This window comes from Budorcas taxicolor, chromosome 16, assembly GCF_023091745.1.
Source record: "Budorcas taxicolor isolate Tak-1 chromosome 16, Takin1.1, whole genome shotgun sequence".
Lineage (NCBI taxonomy): Eukaryota > Metazoa > Chordata > Mammalia > Artiodactyla > Bovidae > Budorcas > Budorcas taxicolor.
In genome coordinates this window covers 58,745,916-58,769,184 of record NC_068925.1, presented here as the reverse complement: position 1 = coordinate 58,769,184, position 23,269 = coordinate 58,745,916, and the positions used below count along the sequence as shown (strand labels likewise).

The 23,269-nt window shown below is 40.0% G+C and overlaps 1 protein-coding gene across 1 annotated transcript in view; it reads right to left on the bottom strand.

The window, feature by feature from the left end:
- PAPPA2 (pappalysin 2) overlaps positions 1 to 23,269 on the bottom strand; it is a 309,041-nt gene that overhangs the window by 131,794 nt on the left and 153,978 nt on the right. The window contains exons 8-11 of the mRNA XM_052654064.1: positions 20,281 to 20,409; positions 15,890 to 15,981; positions 10,342 to 10,535; positions 8,135 to 8,281 (exon numbers count right to left, since the gene is read on the bottom strand). Coding sequence (XP_052510024.1) covers positions 8,135 to 8,281; positions 10,342 to 10,535; positions 15,890 to 15,981; positions 20,281 to 20,409 — 562 coding nt within the window. The remainder of the gene's footprint in view (positions 1 to 8,134; positions 8,282 to 10,341; positions 10,536 to 15,889; positions 15,982 to 20,280; positions 20,410 to 23,269) is intronic.

The window sequence follows — 23,269 nt, the reverse complement described above, 5'->3', positions numbered from 1 at the left end:
TTAAAAACAATAATAAATGAATTTCTTCAAGCTAAATAAAAATGAAAAACATAGAAATACAGAAAGGACCAAAGCCACTGAGAAGGACAATATTAGGGAACATTAAATCATTTTATCTTTAAAAAGCCAGGAAACAGAAAATAGAGACAAAGCATTCTAAGTTACTTGTTGATTATGAAATTGTGAGAATACTAATTCATAGTAGACTCTATCCAGTTAAGTATACAGCTTGCAATCTATAGGATAACAAAGATAGAGAATAAAGGTATAGCCAACAAATTGATAGAATGGAAAATAAAATAATAAAACCACTTATTTAATCTAAGGGCTTCCCTGCTGCTGCTGCTGCTGCTAAGTCACTTCAGTCGTGTCCAACTCTGTGCGACCCCATAGACGGCAGCCCACCAGGCTCCCCCGTCCCTGGGATTCTCCAGGCAAGAACACTGGGGTGGGTTCCCTAGTGGCTCAAAAAGGAGGGAACTGGGAAATGAGTATGTCAAGGCTGTATATTGTCATCCTGCTTATTTAACTTATATGCAGAGTACATCATGCGGAATGCCAGGCTGGATGAAGCACAAGCTGGAATCAAAATTGCCGGGAGAAATATCGATAACCTCAGATACGCAGATAACACCACCTTTATGGCAGAAAGCAAAGAACTAAAGATTCTCTTGTCGAAAGTGAAAGAGGAGAATGAAAAAGCTGGCTTAAAACTCAACATTCAAAAAACAAGGATCATGGCATCTGGTCCCATCACTTCATGGGAAATAGATGGGGAAACAGTGGAAACAGTGACAGACTGTATTTTCTTGGGCTCCAAAATCACTGCAAATGGTGACTGCAGCCATGAAAGAAATTTTGGAAAACTCAGCAGTGGCCATAGGACTGGGAAAGGTCAGTTTTCATACTAATCCCAAAGAAGGGCAATGCCAAAGAATGCTCAAACTACCACAAAATTGCACTCATCTCACATGCTAGTAAAGTAATGTTCGTGGAAGAAAAGCCACAACCGACCTAGACAGCATATTCAAAAGCAGAGACATTACTTTGCTGACAAAGTTCCATCTAGTCAAAGCTATGGTTTTTCCAGTCGTCATGTATAGATGTGAGAGTTGGACTATAAAGAAAGCTGGGTGTTCACTGGAAGGAGCCCCCCAAAATAAAGTCTGACACTGTTTCCACTGTTTCCCCGTCTATTTCCTATGAAGTGATAGGACCAGATGTCATGATCTTGGTTTTCTGAATGTTGAGCTTTAAGCCAACTTTTTCACTCTCCTCTTTCACTTTCATCAAGAGGTTTTTTAGTTCCTCTTCACTTTCTGCCATAAGGGTGGTGTCATCTGCATATCTGAGGTTACTGATAATTCTCCCGGCAATCTTGATTCCAGATTGTGCTTCTTCCAGCCCAGCGTTTCTCATGATGTACTCTGCATAGAAGTTAAGTAAGCAGGGTGACAATATACAGCCTTGATGTACTTCTTTCCCAATTTTGAATCAGTCTGTTGTTCCATGTCCAGTTCTAACTGTTGCTTCCTGATCTGCATATAGGTTTCTCAAGAGACAGGTCAGGTGGTCTGGTATTCTCATCTCTTTCAGAATTTTCCACAGTTTATTGTGATCCACAGAGTCAAAGGCTTTGGCATAGTCAACAAAGCAGAAATAGATGTTTTTCTAGAACTCTCTTGCTTTTTCCATGATCCAGCAGATGTTAGCAATTTGATCTCTGGTTCCTCTGCCTTTTCTAAAACCAGCTTGAACATCTGGAAGTTCACGGTTCATGTATTGCTGAAGCCTGGCTTGGAGAATTTTGAGCTTTACTTTACTAGCATGTGAGATGAGTACAATTGTGCGGTAGTTTGAGCATTCTTTGGCATTGCCCTTCCTTAGGACTGGAATGAAAATTGACCTTTTCCAGTCCTATGGCCACTGCTGAGTTTTCCAAAATTGCTTGCATATTGAGTGCAGCACTTTCATAGCATCATCCTCCAGGATTTGAAATAGCTCAACTGGAATTCCATCACTTCCACTAGCTTTGTTCGTAGTGATGCTTTCTAAGGCCCACTTGACTTCACATTCCAGGATGTCTGGCTCTAGGTGAGTGATCACACCATCATAATTATCTTGGTCATGAAGATCTTTTTTGTACAGTTCTTCTGTGTATTCTTGCCACCTCTTCTTAACATCTTTTGCTTCTGTTAGGTCCATGCCATAGGAGCAACCCCACATCCAAAGAGCTGCGGCTGCATGGGCACAGGAGGGCTGAGAGGAGCTACTCCACATTCAAGGTCAGGAGGGGTGGCAGTGAGGAGATACCCCTCGTCCAATGTAAGAGAAACCCAAGTAGACGGTAGGTGTTGTGAGATAGCATCAGAGGGCAGACACTGAAACCATAATCACAGAAAACTAGCCAATCTGATCACATGGACCACAGCCTTATCTAACTCAGTGAAATTAAGCCATACCATGTGGGGCCACCCAAGACGGGCGGGTCATGGTGGAGAGGGCTGACAGAATGTGGTCCACTGGAGAAGGGAATGGCAAACCACTTCAGTATTCTTGCCATGAGAACCCCATGAACAGTATGAAAAGGCAAAATGATAGGATACTGCAAGGGGAACTCCCCAGGTTGGTAGGTGCCCAATATGCTACTGGAGATCAGCGGAGAAATAACTCCAGAAAGAATGAAGGGATGGAGCCAAAGCAAAAACAATACCCCGCTGTGGATGTGACTGGTGATAGAAGTAAGGTCTGATGCTGTAAAGAGCAATATTGCATAGGAACCTGTAATGTCAGGTCCATGAATCAAGGCAAATAGAAAGTGGTCAAACAGGAGACGGCAAGAGTGAACATCGACATTCTAGGAATCAGCGAACTAAAATGGACTTGAATGGGTGAATTTAACTCAGATGACCATTATATCTACTACTGTGGGCAGGAATCCCTCAGAAGAAATGGAGTAGCCATCGTGGTCAAGAAAAGAGTCCGAAATGAAGTACTTGGAGGCAATCTCAAAAACAACAGAATGATCTCTGTTCATCTCCAAGGCAAATCATTCAATATCACAGTAATCCAAACCTATGCCCCAACCAGTAACACTGAAGAAGCTGAAGTTGAACAGTTCTATGAAGACCTACAAGACCTTTTAGAACTAACACCCAAAAAAGATGGCCTTTTCATTATAGGGGACTGGAATGCAAAAATAGGAAGTCAAGAAACACCTGGAGTAACAGACAAATTTGGCCTTGGAGTACAGCATGAAGCAAGGCAAAGGCTAATAGAGTTTTGCCGAGAGAACACACTGGTCATAGCAAACACCCTCTTCCAACAACACAAGAGAAGACTCTACACATGGACATCACCAGATGGTCAACACCGAAATCAGACAGATTATATTCTTTGCAGCCAAAGATGGAGAAGCTCTATACAGTCAGCAAAAACAAGACCGGGAGCTGACTGTGGCTCAGATTGTGAACTCCTTATTGCCAAATTCAGACTAAAATTGAAGAAAGTGGGGAAAACCACTAGGCCATTCAGGTATAACCTAAATCAAATCCCTATGATTATACAGTGGAAATGAGAAATAGATTTAAGGGACTAGATCTGATAGATAGAGTGCCTGATGAACTACGGACAGAGGTTCATGACATTGTAAAGGAGACAAGGATCAAGACCATCCCCGTGGAAAAGAAATGCAAAAAAGCAAAATGGCTGTCTGGGGAGATCTTACAAATAGCTGTGAAATGAAGAGAAGTGAAAAGCAAAGGAGAAAAGGAAAGATATAAGCATCTGAATGCAGAGTTCCAAAGAATAGCAAGGAGAGATAAGAAAGCCTTCCTCAGTGATCAATGCAAAGAAATAGAGGAAAACAACAGAATGGGCAAGGTATAGTAAGTTCTAAAATTATCTACTGACAGTAGTTTCATTTTATGTAGTTTCCATATACACAAATATCAGTTATCACAATTTAGTTATATAATACCAGATAATGTGATTCAAATTTCAATTAGCAAAAAGTATTAATTGTAACTGCAGAAAGTATAAACTCCATGAATAGTCCTTCCATATCACCATATAAATCACCATGTAAATAACCAATGAGGATCATGATAAAGTGACCAATTACATCTCTTCTTTCAAATTGTCATTGATTGGTCCCCGTGTACCTGTTATTCTGTTCACACAGAGACAGAAAAATGTGCAGCTGCATTGTCTCATTTCCCACTGACATATTATCCACATGACATTTTACAGAAATGGATAATCATAGGAAGGGATCCTCAAGGAAAGATGAAAGTGCAGCAAAGAAATAAAATATTATAATGCTGGAGGTGAAATTTGAATGAAAGGTAAATAGAATTATAGATGACATAATTGAGTACGGGAATGCTGCTGCTGCTGCCATTTGAGAGACTCTGTATTTGCAGCCAGAGGAACTTGGTGAAAATGAAATTATCAGCAAAAAGGAGAAAAGTGGTTGTGACAAAAAGGATAAAGATGTCCCAGAGGAAATGATGCCAAGAAAATATTCATATTAAAAGAACTCTCAGAGATGTTTCATAACATTGAAAGTGTAAAATACCATAAAGTGTTGAAAGATAATCAAACTTGGAAAGGAATATTACAATCCACAATGGCAAAGAAAAATCGCTTGCTTTGTAATATAAGTCATATGATGCAAAAAAAAAAAAAAAAAAAGGCAAGAACTGTTAAAACTATGCTTGTAAATTTTTTTACAAAGAAATTAAACACTTTAATTCTCTGTAATGTTTTAAGTTATAATGAGCTAAATTTTACTATTTTTTCATTTCATTTCACATATACTTCTAAAAATAAAAGGTTTTAATGTTGTGACAAAAATATTATGTAACAATTGTAATTTTCACCATTGATTATTTAGCTTGCTTTGTACAGTTTTAGGATACATGGTCATTTTGTGTTTCTACGCTACAAAGTGAGGATTGCCTGAATATTTAATAATAGTCTCAAAATGTAAATAAATCAATGCATAGATCAACAACTTGCAAAAATAATAGCGAAACAGGCAAATTTAAGATTATGGTAAGAAAGTCTAACATGCATCTCAGTAACTGGTGGGAAGAATATCAAGGAAAATATACAATATGGGAAATTTTAACAACATGATGGATGAACTTGATCTATGTTAGAAATATAGAATGCTATATCCAACTATTTCAGACTACATATTTCTTTGAAAGTACATGCAATATTTGTCAATATTAACCATATTGTTGTTTAGTCAGTAAGTTGTATCCAACTCTCTTGTTACCCTATAGACTGTAACCTGCCAGGCTCCTCTATCTATGGGATTTTCCAGGCAAGAATACCAGAGAGGGTTGCCATTTCCTTCTCTGGGAATCTTCCCAAACCTGGGATCGAACCTGCATCTCCTATTTGGCAGGCAGATTCTTTACCACTGAGCTACCAGGGAAGCCCAATTAACCATATGTTTTTCCATAATTCAAAGGTCAACAAATTAAAAAGGCTTGACATCATACCAGATATAATCTTTGAGCACAGAAGACTCTAGCTATAAATCAAAAACAAAAAATAAACAATTTCCAAAAAATGTTTGGACATTCATCAGCATATTTATATATAACTCAGAGATCACAAAAGTAGTCAAATAAAAATTAGAAAATATGTTTGAACTGAATGATAATACAAATAAGACATGTGAAATGTAACATGTTGCAAAAGTCACTTTCAGAAGGAAACTTATCCCCTTAATGTTTATATTTTAAAAAGAAAGAAGCTAAAAATTAATGATCTAAGCATCATCGCAAGAGCAAATTAAATGTAAACATAAAAAGAAGCAATAATGAAAATAAGAGCACACATGTATGCTAATTTCATTATTTCCTTTCTTTTATGTTTACACATGTATATTTATGTATATATATATAAGCATACATATATACACACGTATAATCTTTGGTTCTATAAAAACATTAATGAAAGATTAATATAACTGTTAAGTCTTTGGCAATACTAAGCAAAAAAATAAAAGAGAGAAGACAAAAATTAGCAATAGAATAACTTAAAAAAGTCCTAGGGAGTATAGAAATAGACAAAATAAGAGAGCATTATGAAAAACTTAATGCCAATAAATTCAAAATTTTAGGATATAAATGGACAAATTATTTGAAAAAAAAAAAACTTTTTCCAAAGTTAACCTAAGAAGAAATAGAAAGCCCCAATTCTGTAATATTTAGTTTAAGATTTTAACATATATTTAAACATTTTCCTCAAAGAAAATACCAGACTCAGATAGCTTTACTGATGAAGTCCATGAAAATTTAACACCAACCTTTCACAAAATATTTCAGAAAACTGGGGAATAAAGGAAACTTACTCTAGGAGTCAAACCTGGCCTTCATCATAAACCTGACAAGACAGTAAAATTTTTCTTGTTGAATGTAGGGACCAAGCTCTAATGAATATAAATGAAAAAACACTTCATATATTCACAGAAACGATCCAAAACTATTGGCAAAGGATTATACATTGCCTTCAAGTTGTTATTTTGGTGGCTCAGATGATAAAGAATCTGCTTGCAATGCAGGAGACCCAGGTTTGATCCCTGGGTCAGGAAGATCCCTAGAGGAGAAAATGGCTACCCACTTCAGTATTCTTGCCTGGAGAATTCCATGGACAGAAGAGCCTGGTGGGCTACAGTCCATGGGGTCACAAAGAATCAGACATGATTGAGCAACTAACACTTTCACTTTCAATGGTGGTTCTAGTTCTAGGGAGAAAAAAATCTTGATCCCTACCTCACACAATATGTAAAAATTCCAGAGGATTGTAGATCTGTATATAAAAGGTGAAACAATTACATTTCTAGAAGATAACATAGGGAAGTATGTCTTTGTGGTAAGCAAAGACTTCTAATACAGTACACGATTAGCACTAACCATAAAGAAAAAGAAAAATAAACTGGATTGTGGTAAAATTTAGAACTCTTCATCAAATATACCATTCAGAGTAAAAAAAAAGTAAGCCATGGAATGCTGGAAAATATTAAACAATATAAAACTGAAATATGATTTATATATTCCAAAAATTGTAATGAAATCATATAAATTAAGAAGAAAATGACATTCCAATAGAAAATTGAGCAAAAGATTTGAATAAACCCTTCAGAAAAAAAAAGAGGGAAAAAGGATATAGCAATACAAATGGCCGATATACATATAAACATTACAGCTTCATTAGTCAAAATGTAAATGTAAATTGAAACCACAGGGAGGTACATTTACATACTTAATGGTTAAAATTAAGACTTAAAATACCAAGTAATCAGTAAAAATATAAAGCAATTGCCTCATAAGCCTCTGTTGGGAGTATAAACTAGTAGAAAGTAGAACACCATTTGTTATTATCTACTAAAGCTGATCATCAGCCTAATTACTATCTAGCTGTTCCAAATATACCCAACTATCTGCATACATTCACCAAAAGAAATGTACAGAAGTGTTTATAGCAGAACTATTTGTAATATATAATAGAGAAAAATTAGAAATAAACAAAAGTTTCATTACTATGATTAATTAAAGTATGGCCCATTGATGCGCTAGAATTCTGCACCACAGTGGACATGAACATTACTGCTAAGTATAGCAGTCTCAATGAATCCCAGAGATAGAATGCTGAGCAAGAAAGAATCAGACACAAATACTACAGACTGTCAAATTTTTCACCTAAAATACAAACAGGCAAAACTAATCTTTGGTGATAAAAGGAAAAATAGTAGATACCTCTGTAGTATAATGAGGGGGAGAATGACAGAGCCTTTTGGAGGTGATGATAATTTTCTGTTTTTTTTTTTTTTTTATCTCTGTGGTGGTTGGAGAGGACGTTTACTTTGTAAAAATTTATCAATCATTTCTGATTTTTGTACTTTTCTATATGTGTATTATACTTTGATAGAGTGATTGCTTATAAAGAAAAGTCCAACATACAAAAAGAAATGAAAATAAATTCAAAACATAAAAGCTTTTAGATGACAAAAGGAAATTTCCTGACATTCCAATGTATCATTTATACACACACACACACACACACACACGCACAATCTATCCAGTTTTCACAAAAAAACACTTGGGTCACTTACTTTGAGCCAAACCTCATCCTCTCTCTTCAGGCTACCTTTTGGCTGCTTAGTCTCTTCATCTTGAGATCTATTTCCGCTGGGGACACAGGGAAACCAGCCAATTAGGGGTCGGTGCTCTGGTAAATCTGGACGGTATGATGTGCAAACCTGAAATGCAATTTCAACCAAAAATTAAACATGAAGGGTGAGAGATAAGTAAAGATAATGAAACTCCCAGCTCAAAACCAATGTTTTCCTCTTTCTGAACGCCTCATGATGACATTATTGGCAGAAAACTTTTCTCAGGGTAGAATGTCTCAGTGCTCTCTCTTAGCCTCAATATCCAACTTATCACGGAGGAAGAACACATGTGACAACTTACAGCCCATTGGTGGTCCAGGGACCTTGCTCAACGAATTCTCCTGGCACGTTTCAGACAACTGCTCCTAGGACTAGTTAGGGAAATCTGTCCACGATGAGGATTCTAGGCTCTACTGGCCCAGGAGTGAGACAAGCGACTCAAGGAAACACTAAGTTGGGAAAAGGAACCAGGAAAGAGAAATTCCAGAAAATTTTTCCCACTGGGGAAGACAGACAAGCTAGACTAAAAGCTGCTTTAGAGAGCTGTTACTAACTCAAAATCACCTAACTTTCCTAACTTCCTACCATTGGGCATCAGAATTCTTGAGAAAGATGCCTTCAGAATTAGCTAAAGGAGCGAGACAGGCATGGCTAATTGGCTGTCCATATCCATACCTCCCTCCTTCTTATTAACAAACTTTAATCTTGTTCAAGGTGACAGTGTATCCAGCTATAAATGCTCAGCTCCTCAGGGTCCCTTACAACTAAGGCTGGTGAAGTGACCTGGATCTGAACAATGGGATGTTGGTAGATGCCTATATTCCTGGAACAGCTCCCATTTTCACACTAAAAACAGACTCAGCTCACATGCATTTATTTCCCTTTGACCTTCCCCCTTCTTTCTGCTTGAAATAATGACTTCACACCTGGAGGGCAGTAGTCATCTCATGAGCTTGAGGAAGAAAACTGCAAGTCAAGTGTGGAAAGAGCCAAAATCTCAGAGACACTTGGGTCCTTGATGAGTTCCTTGACCTGGACTACCAGCCTTGGCTAGTTCCTCAGTCCCCTGGGCTGTCTCCTCAAGACCAAAAACCAATGATTTGCCTCTGGCCTAAAATACCTAGAGAGCTGTTAACAAATCTTACTTCTGTCAAAAATGACTGTATTACTTATTGTTATAAAGCATGGAAGAGTATATTTGGCAATGGAAACATCTAGAATAGCATTCAAAAACCAAAGCCCTTAATCTTTGGGTTTCCTTGATGGCTCAGACAGCAAAGAATCCACCTGCAATGCAGGAGAACCACGTTCTATCCCTGGGTTGGGAAGATCCACTCCAGTGTTCTTGCCTGGAGAATCCCATGGACAGAGGAGCCCAGTGGGCTATAGTCCATGGTGTCGCAAAGAGTCAGATACAACTGAACAATTAACATTTTCACTTTTTTTCACTTAATCTTCTTTCAGTTATTTATAATTCACAGAAGTCAGTCCTCAAAGTTCTCAGAAGATCTTCTATTTACTTAGGTAGAAATTCATGGAAAATCGTGTGCCTATGGATTTGATTTTAGTACTAATTCTCGAAAGTCTTTAATAATAATAATTTTAAAATCAAATTATATTTTAATCTTTAATATATATTTTAAATTTCATTTGATCTTGCAATAAACCTTGAGTTAAATGCAAAAGATTTACATATGAGAAAATTGGGGCCCAGAGAAGTTAAGTGACTTGCCAAATGTCACTTAGTAATAATCATAATGATACTGATAGGTCCAACAGTGTCATCCAAGTATTCTGACTTTACTGCTCATTTATCTTCTTTCAAGATAAATTCTTCCAAATTCAAAGCCCAAGTGTAATTTCTGACATGTATATTATAAGGCTAATTTTGAGATGCTTTTGTGTACCTTTCAGTCAGTTATTGCATAGTCAAAGGTTCATAGATGAAAACTAGTGAAGGTAAGTGGGGTGAGGGTGGGGGATGAGATTTAATTGATAGCCTAGAAGCTTTTCATTTAACATTATTTTATTCGGAGTTTGTTAACTAAATTTGGTGTCAAAGTTAGGAGAAAAAAATGTAAGCTCAAGGTCAGTATCTGGGGGAATCACTTAACAATTTTGTTTACCCTTGACTAGTCTTAACTTACCATGGAATGAGGTGCTCCAGTTACCAAGGAAACGGGACATTTCTTCTTGTCTTCATGAGAAGCAAAAGCTTGGGTAGCCCACTGATCCAGGTATCCTTTGGGAGTATAGAGGCCACAGTCTACAATGCTGGTTTCCTTCTCAAAAGGCTCACATATTCCATCTCCCTCATGTATATAGCACAGGCTTGGTTCCCCTGTCAAGAAACATTGTTTGACATTTGAAAAGGTATTTTTATATGTGTCCAGTAAAAATAATTACATTTTTATTCCAGCTGCTAAAGAGAACCCTGTAACTACCAACCAGTCTAATGCCCACCTCAAACATATAGATCACAATAAACTGTGGAAAATTCTGAAAGAGATGGGAATACCAGACCACCTGACCTGCCTCTTGAGAAATCTGGATGCAGGTCAGGAAGCAACAGTTAGAACTGGACATGGAACAGCAGACTGGTTCCAAATAGGAAAAGGAGTACGTCAAGGCTGTATATTGTCACCCTGCTTATTTAACTTCTATGCAGAGCACATCATGAGAAACGCTGGACTGGAAGAAACACAAGCTGGAATCAAGATTGCCGGGAGAAATATCAATAACCTCAGATATGCCGATGACACCACCCTATGGCAGAAAGTGAAGAAGAATTCAAAAGCCTCTTGACGAAAGTGAAAGTGGAGAGTGAAAAAGTTGGCGTAAAGCTCAACATTCAGAAAACGAAGATCATGGCATCCGGTCCCATCACTTCATGGGAAATAGATGGGGAAACAGTGGAAACAGTGTCAGACTTTATTTTGGGGGGCTCCAAAATCACCAGAGATGGTGACTGCAGCCATGAAATTAAAAGACACTTACTCCTTGGAAGAAAAGTTATGACCAACCGAGATAGCATATTCAAAAGCAGAGACATTACTTTGCCGACTAAGGTCCGTCTAGTCAAGGTTATGGTTTTTCCAGTGGTCATGTATGGATGTGAGAGTTGGACTGTGAAGAAGGCTGAGGACTGAAGAATTGATGCTTTTGAACAGTGGTATTGGAGAAGACTCTTGAGAGTCCCTTGGACTGCAAGGAGATCCAACCAGTCCATTCTGAAGGAGATCAGCCCTGGGATTTCTTTGGAAGGAATGATACTAAAGCTGAAACTCCAGTACTTTGGCCACCTCATGCAAAAAGTTGACTCATTGGAAAAGACTCTGATGCTGGGAGGGATTGGGGGCAGGAGGAGAAGGGGACGACAGAGGATGAAATGGCTGGATGGCATCACGGACTCGATGGATGTGAGTCTGAGTGAACTCCAGGAGCTGGTGATGGACAGGGAAGCCTGGCATGCTGCGATTCATTGGGTCACAAAGAGTCGGATATGACTGAGCGACTGAACTGAACTGAACTGAAAGAAGGATACTTCATGATTATAAGTGACTTGTCAAAGTTCCCTTGATGCAGAACCAATACTGCTTGGCTTTGAGCCAGGCTTACAGAAAGCAGGTTCAGGGGCTTTCTTTTACTCCACAATACCTCAACCAAGGCAGAGAGATTGTCTTCAAGAGCAAATGTGTGAGTAATGAATATATGAGAAGAATCACTGGGCCTGTAAAGCAAGCTGTAATTCCTTGGACAAGGTCCTTGCTTGTAGGATAACTTCTACTAAGTGGATAGTCCGTACTAACCATAGATATGTAAACTGCGTGGGTGCTCAGCCACTTCAGTCATGTCCAACTCTTGGGGACCCCATGGACTGTAGCCTGCTCTGTCCATGTAGGCTCCTCTGTCTATGGGATTCTCCAGGTAGGGATATGGAGTGGGTTGCCATGCCCTCCTCCAGGGGATCGTCATGGCCCAGGAATCAAACCCGTGTCTCCTGTGTCTCCTGCATTGCAGGCAGATTCTTTACCCCTGAGCCACTTGATGTGTAACTTAGCTTTCTTCAAATGTAAAAAACTGAGATGCAGTTATAAAGCCATTTATTTATTATTATTGCCCTGTCTACCCCTATTAGTAATACAATTCTAATCCTTCATTTCTACCTAAAATAATAGGACATGAAAATAAGATCAAGATTTAAAATAGATCATCCCATAGGTACATGGGCTTTCCAGGTGGCACCAGTGGTAAAGAACCCACCTGCCAATGCAGGAGATATAAAAGGCACCAATGTGATCCCTGGGTTGGGAAGATCCCCTGGAGAAGGACATGGCAACCCACTCCAGCATTCTTCCCTAGAGAATCCCATGGACAAAGGAGCATGGCAGGCTAGAGTACATATGGTCACAAAGAGTCAGACACAACTAAAGCAACTGCATAGGTACATGCTCAGAACATCACTAAAATTAGCTGTTACTATTCCATTCTTTTAATTTTAAACTCTTTACAAAAATACCACAGGACTGTTTCAGTAACTTTTCAGCTGTTCATTGACATGTAGTTACTAATTATTTTCCTTAATAATTTCTTCAAATCAAAGACCCTTCTCTAGTAAATCTATCTCTACTTGCCAGGAGTATGCTCCTGTTCCAAGGACTTGGTTCTGAGCCTATTTTGGGTTTTCATTAACTCCTGTATGCCATTAAATACAAGGCCTTTCTAAGTTACTCCCCAAAGCCAATATACATGTATTTGGAATGACTTTTCCATGATTGTTCCATATATATATATATATGGAACACATATATACACATATACATATATATGCATGTATAGTTTATATGTTTGTATAGTTTATATACACACATACATATATACATATATGCCTGCATGTAGAGTTTTATATGTATGTTTGTGCATATTTTGAATATACACATATGTACATATAAATGTGTTTGTTTTATAATATATATTTTATGACATATTTTTATAATATACATATGTATACATGTCTTGTTTTTCTATATAATCCAGTGACAGTCTCTCCTTGCTTCTCTTTTTTTTAATTTTTATTTTTACTTTATTTTACTTTATAATACTGTATTGGTTTTGCCATACTTTGACATGAATCCACCACGGGTGTACATGAGTTCCCGATCCTGAACCCCCCTCCCACCTCCCACCCCATATCATCTCTCTGGATCATCCCTGTGCACCAGCCCCAAGCATCCTGTATCCTGTATCAAACATAGACTGGTGATTCGTTTCTTACATGATAGTATACATGTTTCAATGCCATTCTCCCAAATCATCCCATCTCTATTTTTTTTTTTACTTAGAAACTTTGCTTCTGTTTCTTCAAATCAATGCAAAAATAGCAGACCACTTTTATAACACATTTCACAATGGTTCCTTCAAACTTAGTCTCTTGAGAAATGATGGAACAGAGCTATACGCTTAGCATATGCTATGAGCTTTAGAGCTATGTGCTATAGAACTAAATACTATGAGCATATTACTAACTGAAATAAATATCTAGCTGTGGAACAGACCATTTTAACTTTGCCATGTAAGTGAAAGTGAAAGTGAAGTCGCTCAGTCATGTCTGACTCTTTGCGACCCCATGGACTGTAGCCTACCAGGCTCCTATGTCCATGGGATTTTTCAGGCAATAGTCCTGGAGTGGCTTGCCATTTCCTTCTCCAGGGGATCTTCCCAACCCAGGGATCGAACCCGGGTCTCCCGCATTGTAGACAGACGCTTTACCGTCTCTTCTGGAGTTGGAGGGTAAAAGAATATGAACCAAATTTAATGGAACTAAATGTGATGGGAACAAAGTAAGGTCCGCTTTTAAGACAGATGAGATGAACTGCAGTGGCAAAGGCTGTGCGTGTGTTTGTGTGTGTGTGTGTGTGTGTGTGTGTGTGTGTGCATGTATCATGAGCCCATTATGTGAAAAAGGAATGATGCAAACAGAGATGGCATTAACAAACACTTGTGTACAGAAGAGGGGAGGTAGTTGGTTCAGTGTATTTTACACAGCCAGACCACATCTGGAGTATTGAATTCCTTTCTGGGCATTGACCACAGGAAGCATGCCAAGTTAGGGTAAATAGGAAAGGGCCTGGAAACCTAATCACATGAGGGGATGTTTGGACTGGAAAGGAGAATAATGGGGAGGCATTTCAAATATCTGAATGGTAGTCAAAGAAAACAGGGAAAAAAATGTATCCTCTGTAGTTTCATAGCAAGGAAAAAGCACTTGATTAAGAATTAGGAAAGCTGAGTTCCAATGCTGGCTTTGTAGACACCTCATTATATGCCCATGGACAAGTCACTAAAATGCTCTGAACATCAGTTTCCAAACCAGAAAGAGGGAGAAGAATTCTATAATAGATAAAGCCACTTTTAAACAGAATGGTCTTTCAAGATGCAATCTTTATTGCTAGATGCATGTAAGAAAATCTCGAGAACTGATATAGCAATTTCTATAAGGAAAAGAGGCTGGACATATGAAGGGATCAGGGTCTCTATTAGACTTGTGTACAGAGGGCACTGAACATATTTTGTTATATGGATAGATGTAAGACCACTAAGATTTTATAATTTTATTATTCTGCTCAGGAAAGCAGGAGCATTTGTGTGTTCTTTGTAGTATTTAATACCTTAATACACTATACATAATTATAATCATATCCAACTTTGTCTTGAAATTTAGAAGCATTAAAATATTGTTAAATGCATTGCTTTTAAAAATAACTTTGCTGAGTAAATATGTTCCACAGAATTACTTCAATGTATGGACATAGGAGGGCTTCCCTGATGGCTCAGATGGTAAAGAATCCACCTGCAGTGCAGGAGATCCAGATTTGATACCTGGGTCAGGAAGATCCCCTGGAAAAGGGAAAGGCTACCCACTCCAGTGTTCTTGCCTAGAGAGTTCCACGGACAGAGGAGCCTGGCAGGCGATAGCCCATGAGGTCACAAAGAGTTGAACCTGACTGAGCAACTAAGCGTGCATGCTCATAGGAATGAAAAAATAATCTACAAAGAAGCCTGTTCATGGTTTTAATCAAAATCAGGAAAAGTGTTCTGGAGGGCCTTCCTGTGTGGCAAGAGTCTAGAGTCAATGGCACCTAGCAATAACACTGATAATAACATTACAAGTGATATTCCAGGATTAAGAAATTCTGTGTGTCACTCTTCATAATCTTATCTACTAAACACAGACACCAAGAGATATCTTGTACTCTCTTTGGCTTAAAACATGTCCCACCATAATTTTTATGTTGAATCTGTGATTGTGCTACTTGGCTGACAGTCTGATGTTAGACATGAGGACCCAAGAGCAATATTTGGTAACATTAATCTAGGAGGCCAGGTAATTTAGTAGTTTAACATATGGATTTGCTTCCCTGGTTCAAATCCCGACTTCATCACTGCCAGCTGTGTAAGAAAAAGCAAGCTATTTAAGCTCTCTGTGCCTCTGTTTAGTCTCCTTATATTTATTGTAGGGATTAAACTGGATAATATATGTGAAACAGTCAGTGCCAGGCACACAATAGACACAGCAAATGTTATTGTTATTATCACTAAATTACACATTGCCAGATATCAAGAGCTCACAAGAGTAAGAATTGGAGACACCTCCAAACAAAGGACATAAGCCTGGGCAGGTGCTCTTAAACTCACCTACACAGTTGAAACCTTCCTCTAACTCACATGCCCTTGAGCAGCCATCTCCATTCAAAAGGTCTCCATCATCACACTCTTCTCCCAGGTTCCTACAAGGTAAAAGTATACATTCTGATATACAAACATACACACTTGTACACATAAAATGATTTTTCTCTTTTAGTTAACATCATTTAAAAAAATATTTAGTTAGTTAGTTTTGGTTGCTGTGCTGGCTTTTCTCTAGTTTCAGGGAGCAGGGGCTACTCTCTCGTCGTGGTGTGTGGGTTTCTCGTTGCAGTGGCTTCTCTCATTGTAGCGCACAGGGTCTAGGGTGTGAGGGCTTCCGTAGTTGCAGCTCCCAAGATCTAGAGCACAGGCTCAGTAGTTGTGGTGCGTGGGCTTAGTTGCTCTGAGGCATATGGGATCTTCCTGGATCCGGGAACCCATGATCTCCCATGAACCCATGAACCATGTCTCCTGCATCAGCAGGCAGGGCCTTCCAATGTCACAAGAACAAAGTATGACACTTTATAGAGAGGTGATATAGGCAGAGTTTAAAGGAACTTTTTGATAAGGAGCTTTGTGAAGCCCAGTAGCCAAGCAGGTGTCACTACAGATGAAGCTGTTTCAAAGCTCAGGCTAGAATGTACAATATCAGATTAGGAAGACAACCCTCATCTTGTTCTGCCCCAGAACCCCAGACAGACGTGGCATCCTGGGACATCAGAACCTTCATCGGAGGACTGCTGTAGGAGATGCTACAACATAAGATTAACTGTTTTGTTCAAGCAGGGCTCTGTCTGGGTAGTAATGGTCACCTAGCCCTGCAGACACCTTGATTAGTGGGCAGCTGGTTTAAAATGAGGTAGCCATGGAAAACATCAACAACAACCAGATTCGTTCTGTGCACACGTTGAGTCATCCCTAGGTGCTGCTGCTGCCGCTGCTAAGTCACTTCAGTCGTGTCCGACTCTCTGCGACCCCATAGATGGCAGCCCACCAGGCTCCCCCGTCCCTGGGATTCTCCAGGCAAGAACACTGGAGTGGGTTGCCATTGCCTTCTCCATATCCCTAGGTGATAGGGACAAAAGTGAAAGTAAAGTCACTCAGTAATGTCCAACTCTTTGCCACCCCATGGACTGTAGCCCTCCAGGCCCCTCCGTCCATGGAATTTTCCAGGCAAGACTACTGGGGTGGCTTGCCATTTCCTTCTCCAGGAGATCTTCCTGACCCAGGGATCAAACCCAGGTCTCCTGCATTGCAGGCAGACACAGTCTGAGCCATCAGGGAAGCTCAAAATAGGGACAAAGTTGTGATTAAGTAGTTAATTCCACTAGGGGATTGTATGTAGAAAAAATATCGGTGACCCCTGTAAGTTACTGATTACTCAATAGAGCAGGTTTACTTAACCACAAAACCAAGCTGGCTTGCTTGGCAACAAAATCATGCAACAGAAGCACGAGACATTGCCCCCAAATGATCAAATAAGTGCTGTCATGAGACCTACATCCTGCCCAGTGAGCTCAGTAAGTTAATTATCCCTAGGACATGCTCTCTGCACACATAAAAAACAACCTAGCTGGATCAAGTAGGGACAAGAAAACTCCCCTGCTCAACCAGGAGGAAGAGCTGATGATGGAAGCATGACGTCTACTCAAGAAAGACAAAGAAGTTCTTCTCTCCCTCCCCACTTTTCCTTTGATTTTAAAACTGTAGCCCAGTAAGTTCTCTGGTTGAGAACCTTCACCACCACTGCCCCTCTGCCAATCCTTGCCAGCCTATAAGTCTCACAAGCATCCTAATCTAATAAATCACTTCTTATCTATCACTTTGCCTATCGCTGAATTCTTGTCTTTGCTGAGACATAAAGGTCTGTGGTACTGGAGCTCTTCTGAGCCCCTGAAATGTCACCTAATGGCTTCACAGGGAGATATTTAATTGAGATGGAGGGGGAGAAAGGGTAAGCTGAGACTGAGGTAGAAGGTGGCCTCAGCAAACTAGCAAGGTTTGGGTATTAAAGTGATCTCAGTCTCTTGGATATATTTCTGAAGTCTGGGAACATTTCATGTTTACACTACTGTGAAAAGGAGTAGACTTACACTAAAGCTTAAGAATCTTAGAAGATTGAGAAGACAATATTTCAGTTCAGTTCAGTTCAGTCCCTCAGTCGTGTCCGACTCTTTGCGACCCCATGAATCACAGCATGCCAGGCCTCCCTGTCCATCACCAACTCCCGAAGTTCACTCAGACTCACGTCCATCGAGTCCGTGATGCCATCCAGCCATTTCATCCTCTGTCGTCCCCTTCTCCTCCTGCCCCCAATCCCTCCCAGCATCAGAGTCTTTTCCAATGAGTCAACTTTTCGCGTGAGGTGGCCAAAGTACTGGAGTTTCAGCTTTAGCATCATTCCTTCCAAAGTAATCCCAGGGTTGATCTCCTTCAGAATGGACTGGTTGGATCTCCTTGCAGTCCAAGGGACTCTCAAGAGTCTTCTCCAACACTATAGTTCAAAAGCATCAATTCTTAGGTGCTCAGCCTTCTTCACAGTCCAACTCTCACATCCATACATGACTACTGGAAAAACCATAGCCTTGACTAGACAGACCTTAGTCGGCAAAGTAATGTCTCTGCTTTTGAATATGCTATCTAGGTTGGTCATAACTTTTCTTCCAAGGAGTAAGCGTCTTTTAATTTCATGGCTGCAGTCACCATCTGCAGTGATTTTGGAGCCCCCCAAAATAAAGTCTGACACTGTTTCCACTGTTTCCCCATCTATTTCCCATGAAGTGATGGGACCGGATGCCATGATCTTCGTTTTCTGAATGTTGAGCTTTAAGCCATCTTTTTCACTCTCCACTTTCACTTTCATCAAGAGGCTTTTTAGCTCCTCTTCACTTTCTGCCATAAGGGTGGTGTCATCTGCATATCTGAGGTTATTTATATTTCTCCCTGCAATCTTGATTCCAGCTTGTGTTTCTTTCAGTCCAGCATTTTTCATGATGTACTCTGCATATAAGTTAAATAAGCAGGGTGACAATATACAGCCTTGACGTACTCCTTTTCCTAATTGGAACCAGTCTGTTGTTCCATGTCCAGTTCTAACTGTTGCTTCCTGACCTGAACAATATTTAGGAATTACTAAACAATGGGATAAAACCCCAAGAAAGGCTATAGATTGCTTTCAATTAGGCCTTCAAGATATAAGATATTTTTACATGATCTGAAAAGCTAAAAACAAGCCATCTTATTAGGATACAGACTCTGAAACAAATTACAGTACCTGGGCTTCCAGTCTTTTACTCCCAACAGCTTTATATAAACGATATATTAGGTGAGCTGAGCATTTAGAATAGATTAATATAGGGTGGTTACTGGGACATGGGAGTATTCAGTGAAAAATTTTGGCAAGTGCCTGGCAAATCAGAATGAATTAAGTTGATATCACTACAGGGCATAGAGAAAGGCCATAAAGAAAGCTGAGCACTGAAGAATTGATGCTTTTGAACTGTGGTGTTAGAGAAGATTCTTGGGAGTCTCCTGGACTGCAAGGAGATCAAACTAGTCAATCCTAAAGGAAATCAGTCCTGAATATCCTATGGAAGGACTGATGCTAAAGCTGAAGCTCCAATACTTTGACCACCTGATGTGAAGAACTGACTCATTGGAAAAGACCCTGATGCTGGGAAAGATTGAAGGCAGGAGGAGAAGGGGATGACAGAGGATGAGATGGTTGGATGGCATCACTGACTTTATGGAAATGAGTCTAAGCAAGCTCAGAGAGTTTGTGATGGACAGGGTAGCCTGGCATGCTACAGTCCATGGGGTTGCAAAGAGTCAGACACGACTGAGAGACTGAAATAACTAACTAACTAAAGGGCAACAGGAAAATGAAGGTGGTATGTTAAGAAATCAAAAGAGTGATTCCATTTTTACCTTGATGCTTTTATAGAATAGCTGTAAATTGCATTGTAATGAGGTCTTCCAGGGATCAAATGAGCAACTGAAGCTCATAAAGCTATAGTGACTTTCCTTGGGTCATAAGACAGGCAACTGATCCAAAAGATACCCTCACATTCTCTTTTAGCATCATTTGGCAATAACCTTCTCCACCATGAATTCCTTCCCTGAATCACTGCCCAGCACTTGATCTCTGAAACCTGAAGAAGACCCCCACAGAATCAGCCCCAATATATTGGTACTAAATTAAAGTGGGTCCATCCTTAACTATGTAGAGATGTGAATGACCCCTCAAGATCACTGCCAGGTCCCAGATTTTGTTCAATACCAGAATCACACAGTGCCTTGCCCCTTTCGCTTCCCAAACCAGTCTCAAGGTGAACCCTCGTGATCCAAGCAAGGCGGGACATCCTCTCTCACCCAGTCCAAAGCAAATAGTATGTCCTCACCTTGCAACCTTCCCATCTCCACAGTAAGGAGCTCCATGGATGTGGCTCAGAGGAGGCGAAGCTTCTCCCAGTTCTGCTTCAGCTGCAGCTTGAACTTGGTACCGATACATCTGCCCAGGCATGACCTCCCTGTGGAAACCAATGGGCCGTAACCATACATCCAGGAAGTGGAGCAGGCCCTGGGTCTTTTTCAGATGGTATGAAGGAATTTTAAATAAATATTACAGGGACTATAAATGTTAAACATGTGCCATGTTGTTTGAAACAAAGAGCAGGGCATATAGTCTGACAGAGCATTTGAAACCGTATTCATCTCTGTATTCCTAGTACCTTTTATACAGTGAATGTACAAGTGGTTGCTTAGTCAACGCTGAACCAACTAACAGTCCAACACAATCTAAGAGGATGGCATTTCGAGCATATCTTTACCATGTTATATAAACATACACACACAAAACCACCAACTTTGAAAACCTAGTCTTCTATATCACTGCATGTGTGTGTACATGCTAAGTTGCTTCAGTCATGTCCACCTCTTTGTGACCCTATAGACTGTAGCTGGCCAGGTTCCTCTTTCCATGGAATTCTCCAGGCAAGAATACTGGAGTGGGTTGCTGTGCCCTCCTCCAGGGTATCTTCCTGACCCAGGGATCGAACCTGTATCTCATGTCTCCTACGTTGGCAGCCGGGTTCTTTACCACTAGCCCCATCTGGGAAACTCCTCTGTATCATTGAAATGATTGTAAAGCTGAAGATCAAAGCTTCAGAGTTTGGGCTGAGCAAGGCCCTTCTTGGGTCTGTAAATCACAGTTTTCTTGTCTCTCAAGAGAATTCTTGTCTTGAGGAGACTGAATACTTATGAGGAAAAGCAACTTTCTCCTAGAAGGAGATGAGGAAATCTTCCATCCTTACTTTAGGGGTGCAAGAAATTCCACAACTGGAAAAGCACTAAATGACTCCCCAGCTCCAACATATGTATAAACCAGGAATGGAGTTTTATCAATTGACACCAGAGATGGAAGGAGTTTATCGGAGTATCTGGAGCCCAAGAGCACTGACCAAGTGGAGAATGTGAGACTGAATGTTTGCAAGGGGGGGAGGGGCTAAGGGCCAGTGGTGTGGTGGTTGGAGGGGAGCTGCTGGTTCCAAAGATGAATTCTGCCTTCAACTTAATTTTTATCTAATGCTTGCCCTAATTGGGAAAGTACCGCTAGAGTCAAGCTAGAATGGGAGTGACTTAGGAGAATAGGATCTCAAAGGGCTATTGGTTCTCCCACAAGTGGTACCCACAGATATCCTGCCAAAGCCCTCTCTGCTTTAACACACTCTTCAACTCAACCACAAAGCTTCTACTCTTTTGCTTGATGCTGCTAACAGCAAACAGGAAATGTCATGGGGTTTCAAAACCACCTTTAAACATCTCTGTACTGGTTTTTAGTTATTTTAACAGGAAAGACACCTAAATATTAAAGACTTTTAAATTTCCAAATTAGTTTTCTGTAGGGAAGCGCTCTTTTCATAAGAGTGCCAGGTATTTCAAAAGCAAAACAAGTTTTATATCCTAATCAGTTCTGATGGCTTCCCTTTCACAGGGAGGTTTCTGTCTGACTTCTCATCCAGCCATGCATAAAAGTCTTATGCTGATCTCTAGCTGGGAAAGGATTGGAAAGAAGCATCAGGACGTGTTTACGCTTCTTGGGGAGAAAACTCAGCAGCAGGTAGCCCCAATCTTCAATGAGCTGAGTTTGTAAAAGTAATGTGTTACTAAGGAACCAAAATGAGATTCAGTCAGAAAATTGGATTTTAATCTCGAGTTTGCCACTTACTAGCTCTGTTCAACAAAATTAAAGTTAAGCCTTAGTTCTCTCATCTATAAAATAGAATATTATTACCCTTAAATTTTTGTGTGTGTAAGTGTATGTGTGAGAATGTGTATATATCAAGTTAGATAGCAAATATCATTAAATAGCTCATGCTTTGAAAATCATGAAGATAAAAAATATCATTAGATAGCTTATATTTTGAAAATCATGACAAGGCAACACAAAACTTGACTTACTAAATGTAACAAAAATAACAATAATAAATTATTTAAAAAGATAAAAATAACATTTTAATTGGCTTACTAAAGAAAGTCCCCCTAAATAACATTTTTTTCTTTTCAGACCTGTCCCATGATCTATCCTCCCATTTGCGTGAGCTTTTTGATCATTTCGCTATCCTCTAGTTCTAATTCGGAGATCAAGTATGGAAAGAAAATTGCAGTAAAATTCAAGGTGAACGCTTTTCTCGACTCATTTGTAACTGTGGCAGGCTGAAAAGTGGTCACAGATTCTTCCCATCCCAGATGTATGCCCTTCTGTGATGTGGCTTTACTGCTTCTCTCATTAAGAGAGAGAACCAATTTTGTCACCAGCAGCGTCTGAAATTCTTTGCAACCTGTTTTGGCTAGTGAAATGGCATCATGAGCGACACAAGCAGAGGCCTGAAAAGTACGGGACTTTGGGGACTTGCCCTTCCTGCTTCTGGAAAGCCTTCTACCGCCATGAGGACTTCCCAGGCGGCATGAGTGGTAAAGAACCCGCCCACCAATGCAGGAGACATAAGAGATGCAGGTTCCATCCCTGGATGGGGAAGATCCCCTGGAGGAGGAAATGGCACCCCACTCCAGTTATCTTGCCTGGAGAATCCCATGGACAGAGGAGCCTGGCGGTCTACAGTCCATAGGGTTGCAAAGAGTCAGATATGTCTGAAGCGATTGAGCATGGTGAAGCACCATGAGGACAAGCCCAGGCAAAGCCTCCCAGTGAAGGACAGATGTGGAAAGAGAACTTCATCCTCCCAGCCAGGCCAGCATCTTAGCTGAGCCTCATGCGTGCATGAGGTCATCTAGGGCCATGCAGCCTCAGTCAAGCTGGTCCAGATGAGTGCACCCAGCCAACACACAGAACCATGAGAAATGTGTTTGTTGTTTTAAACCACTATGTTC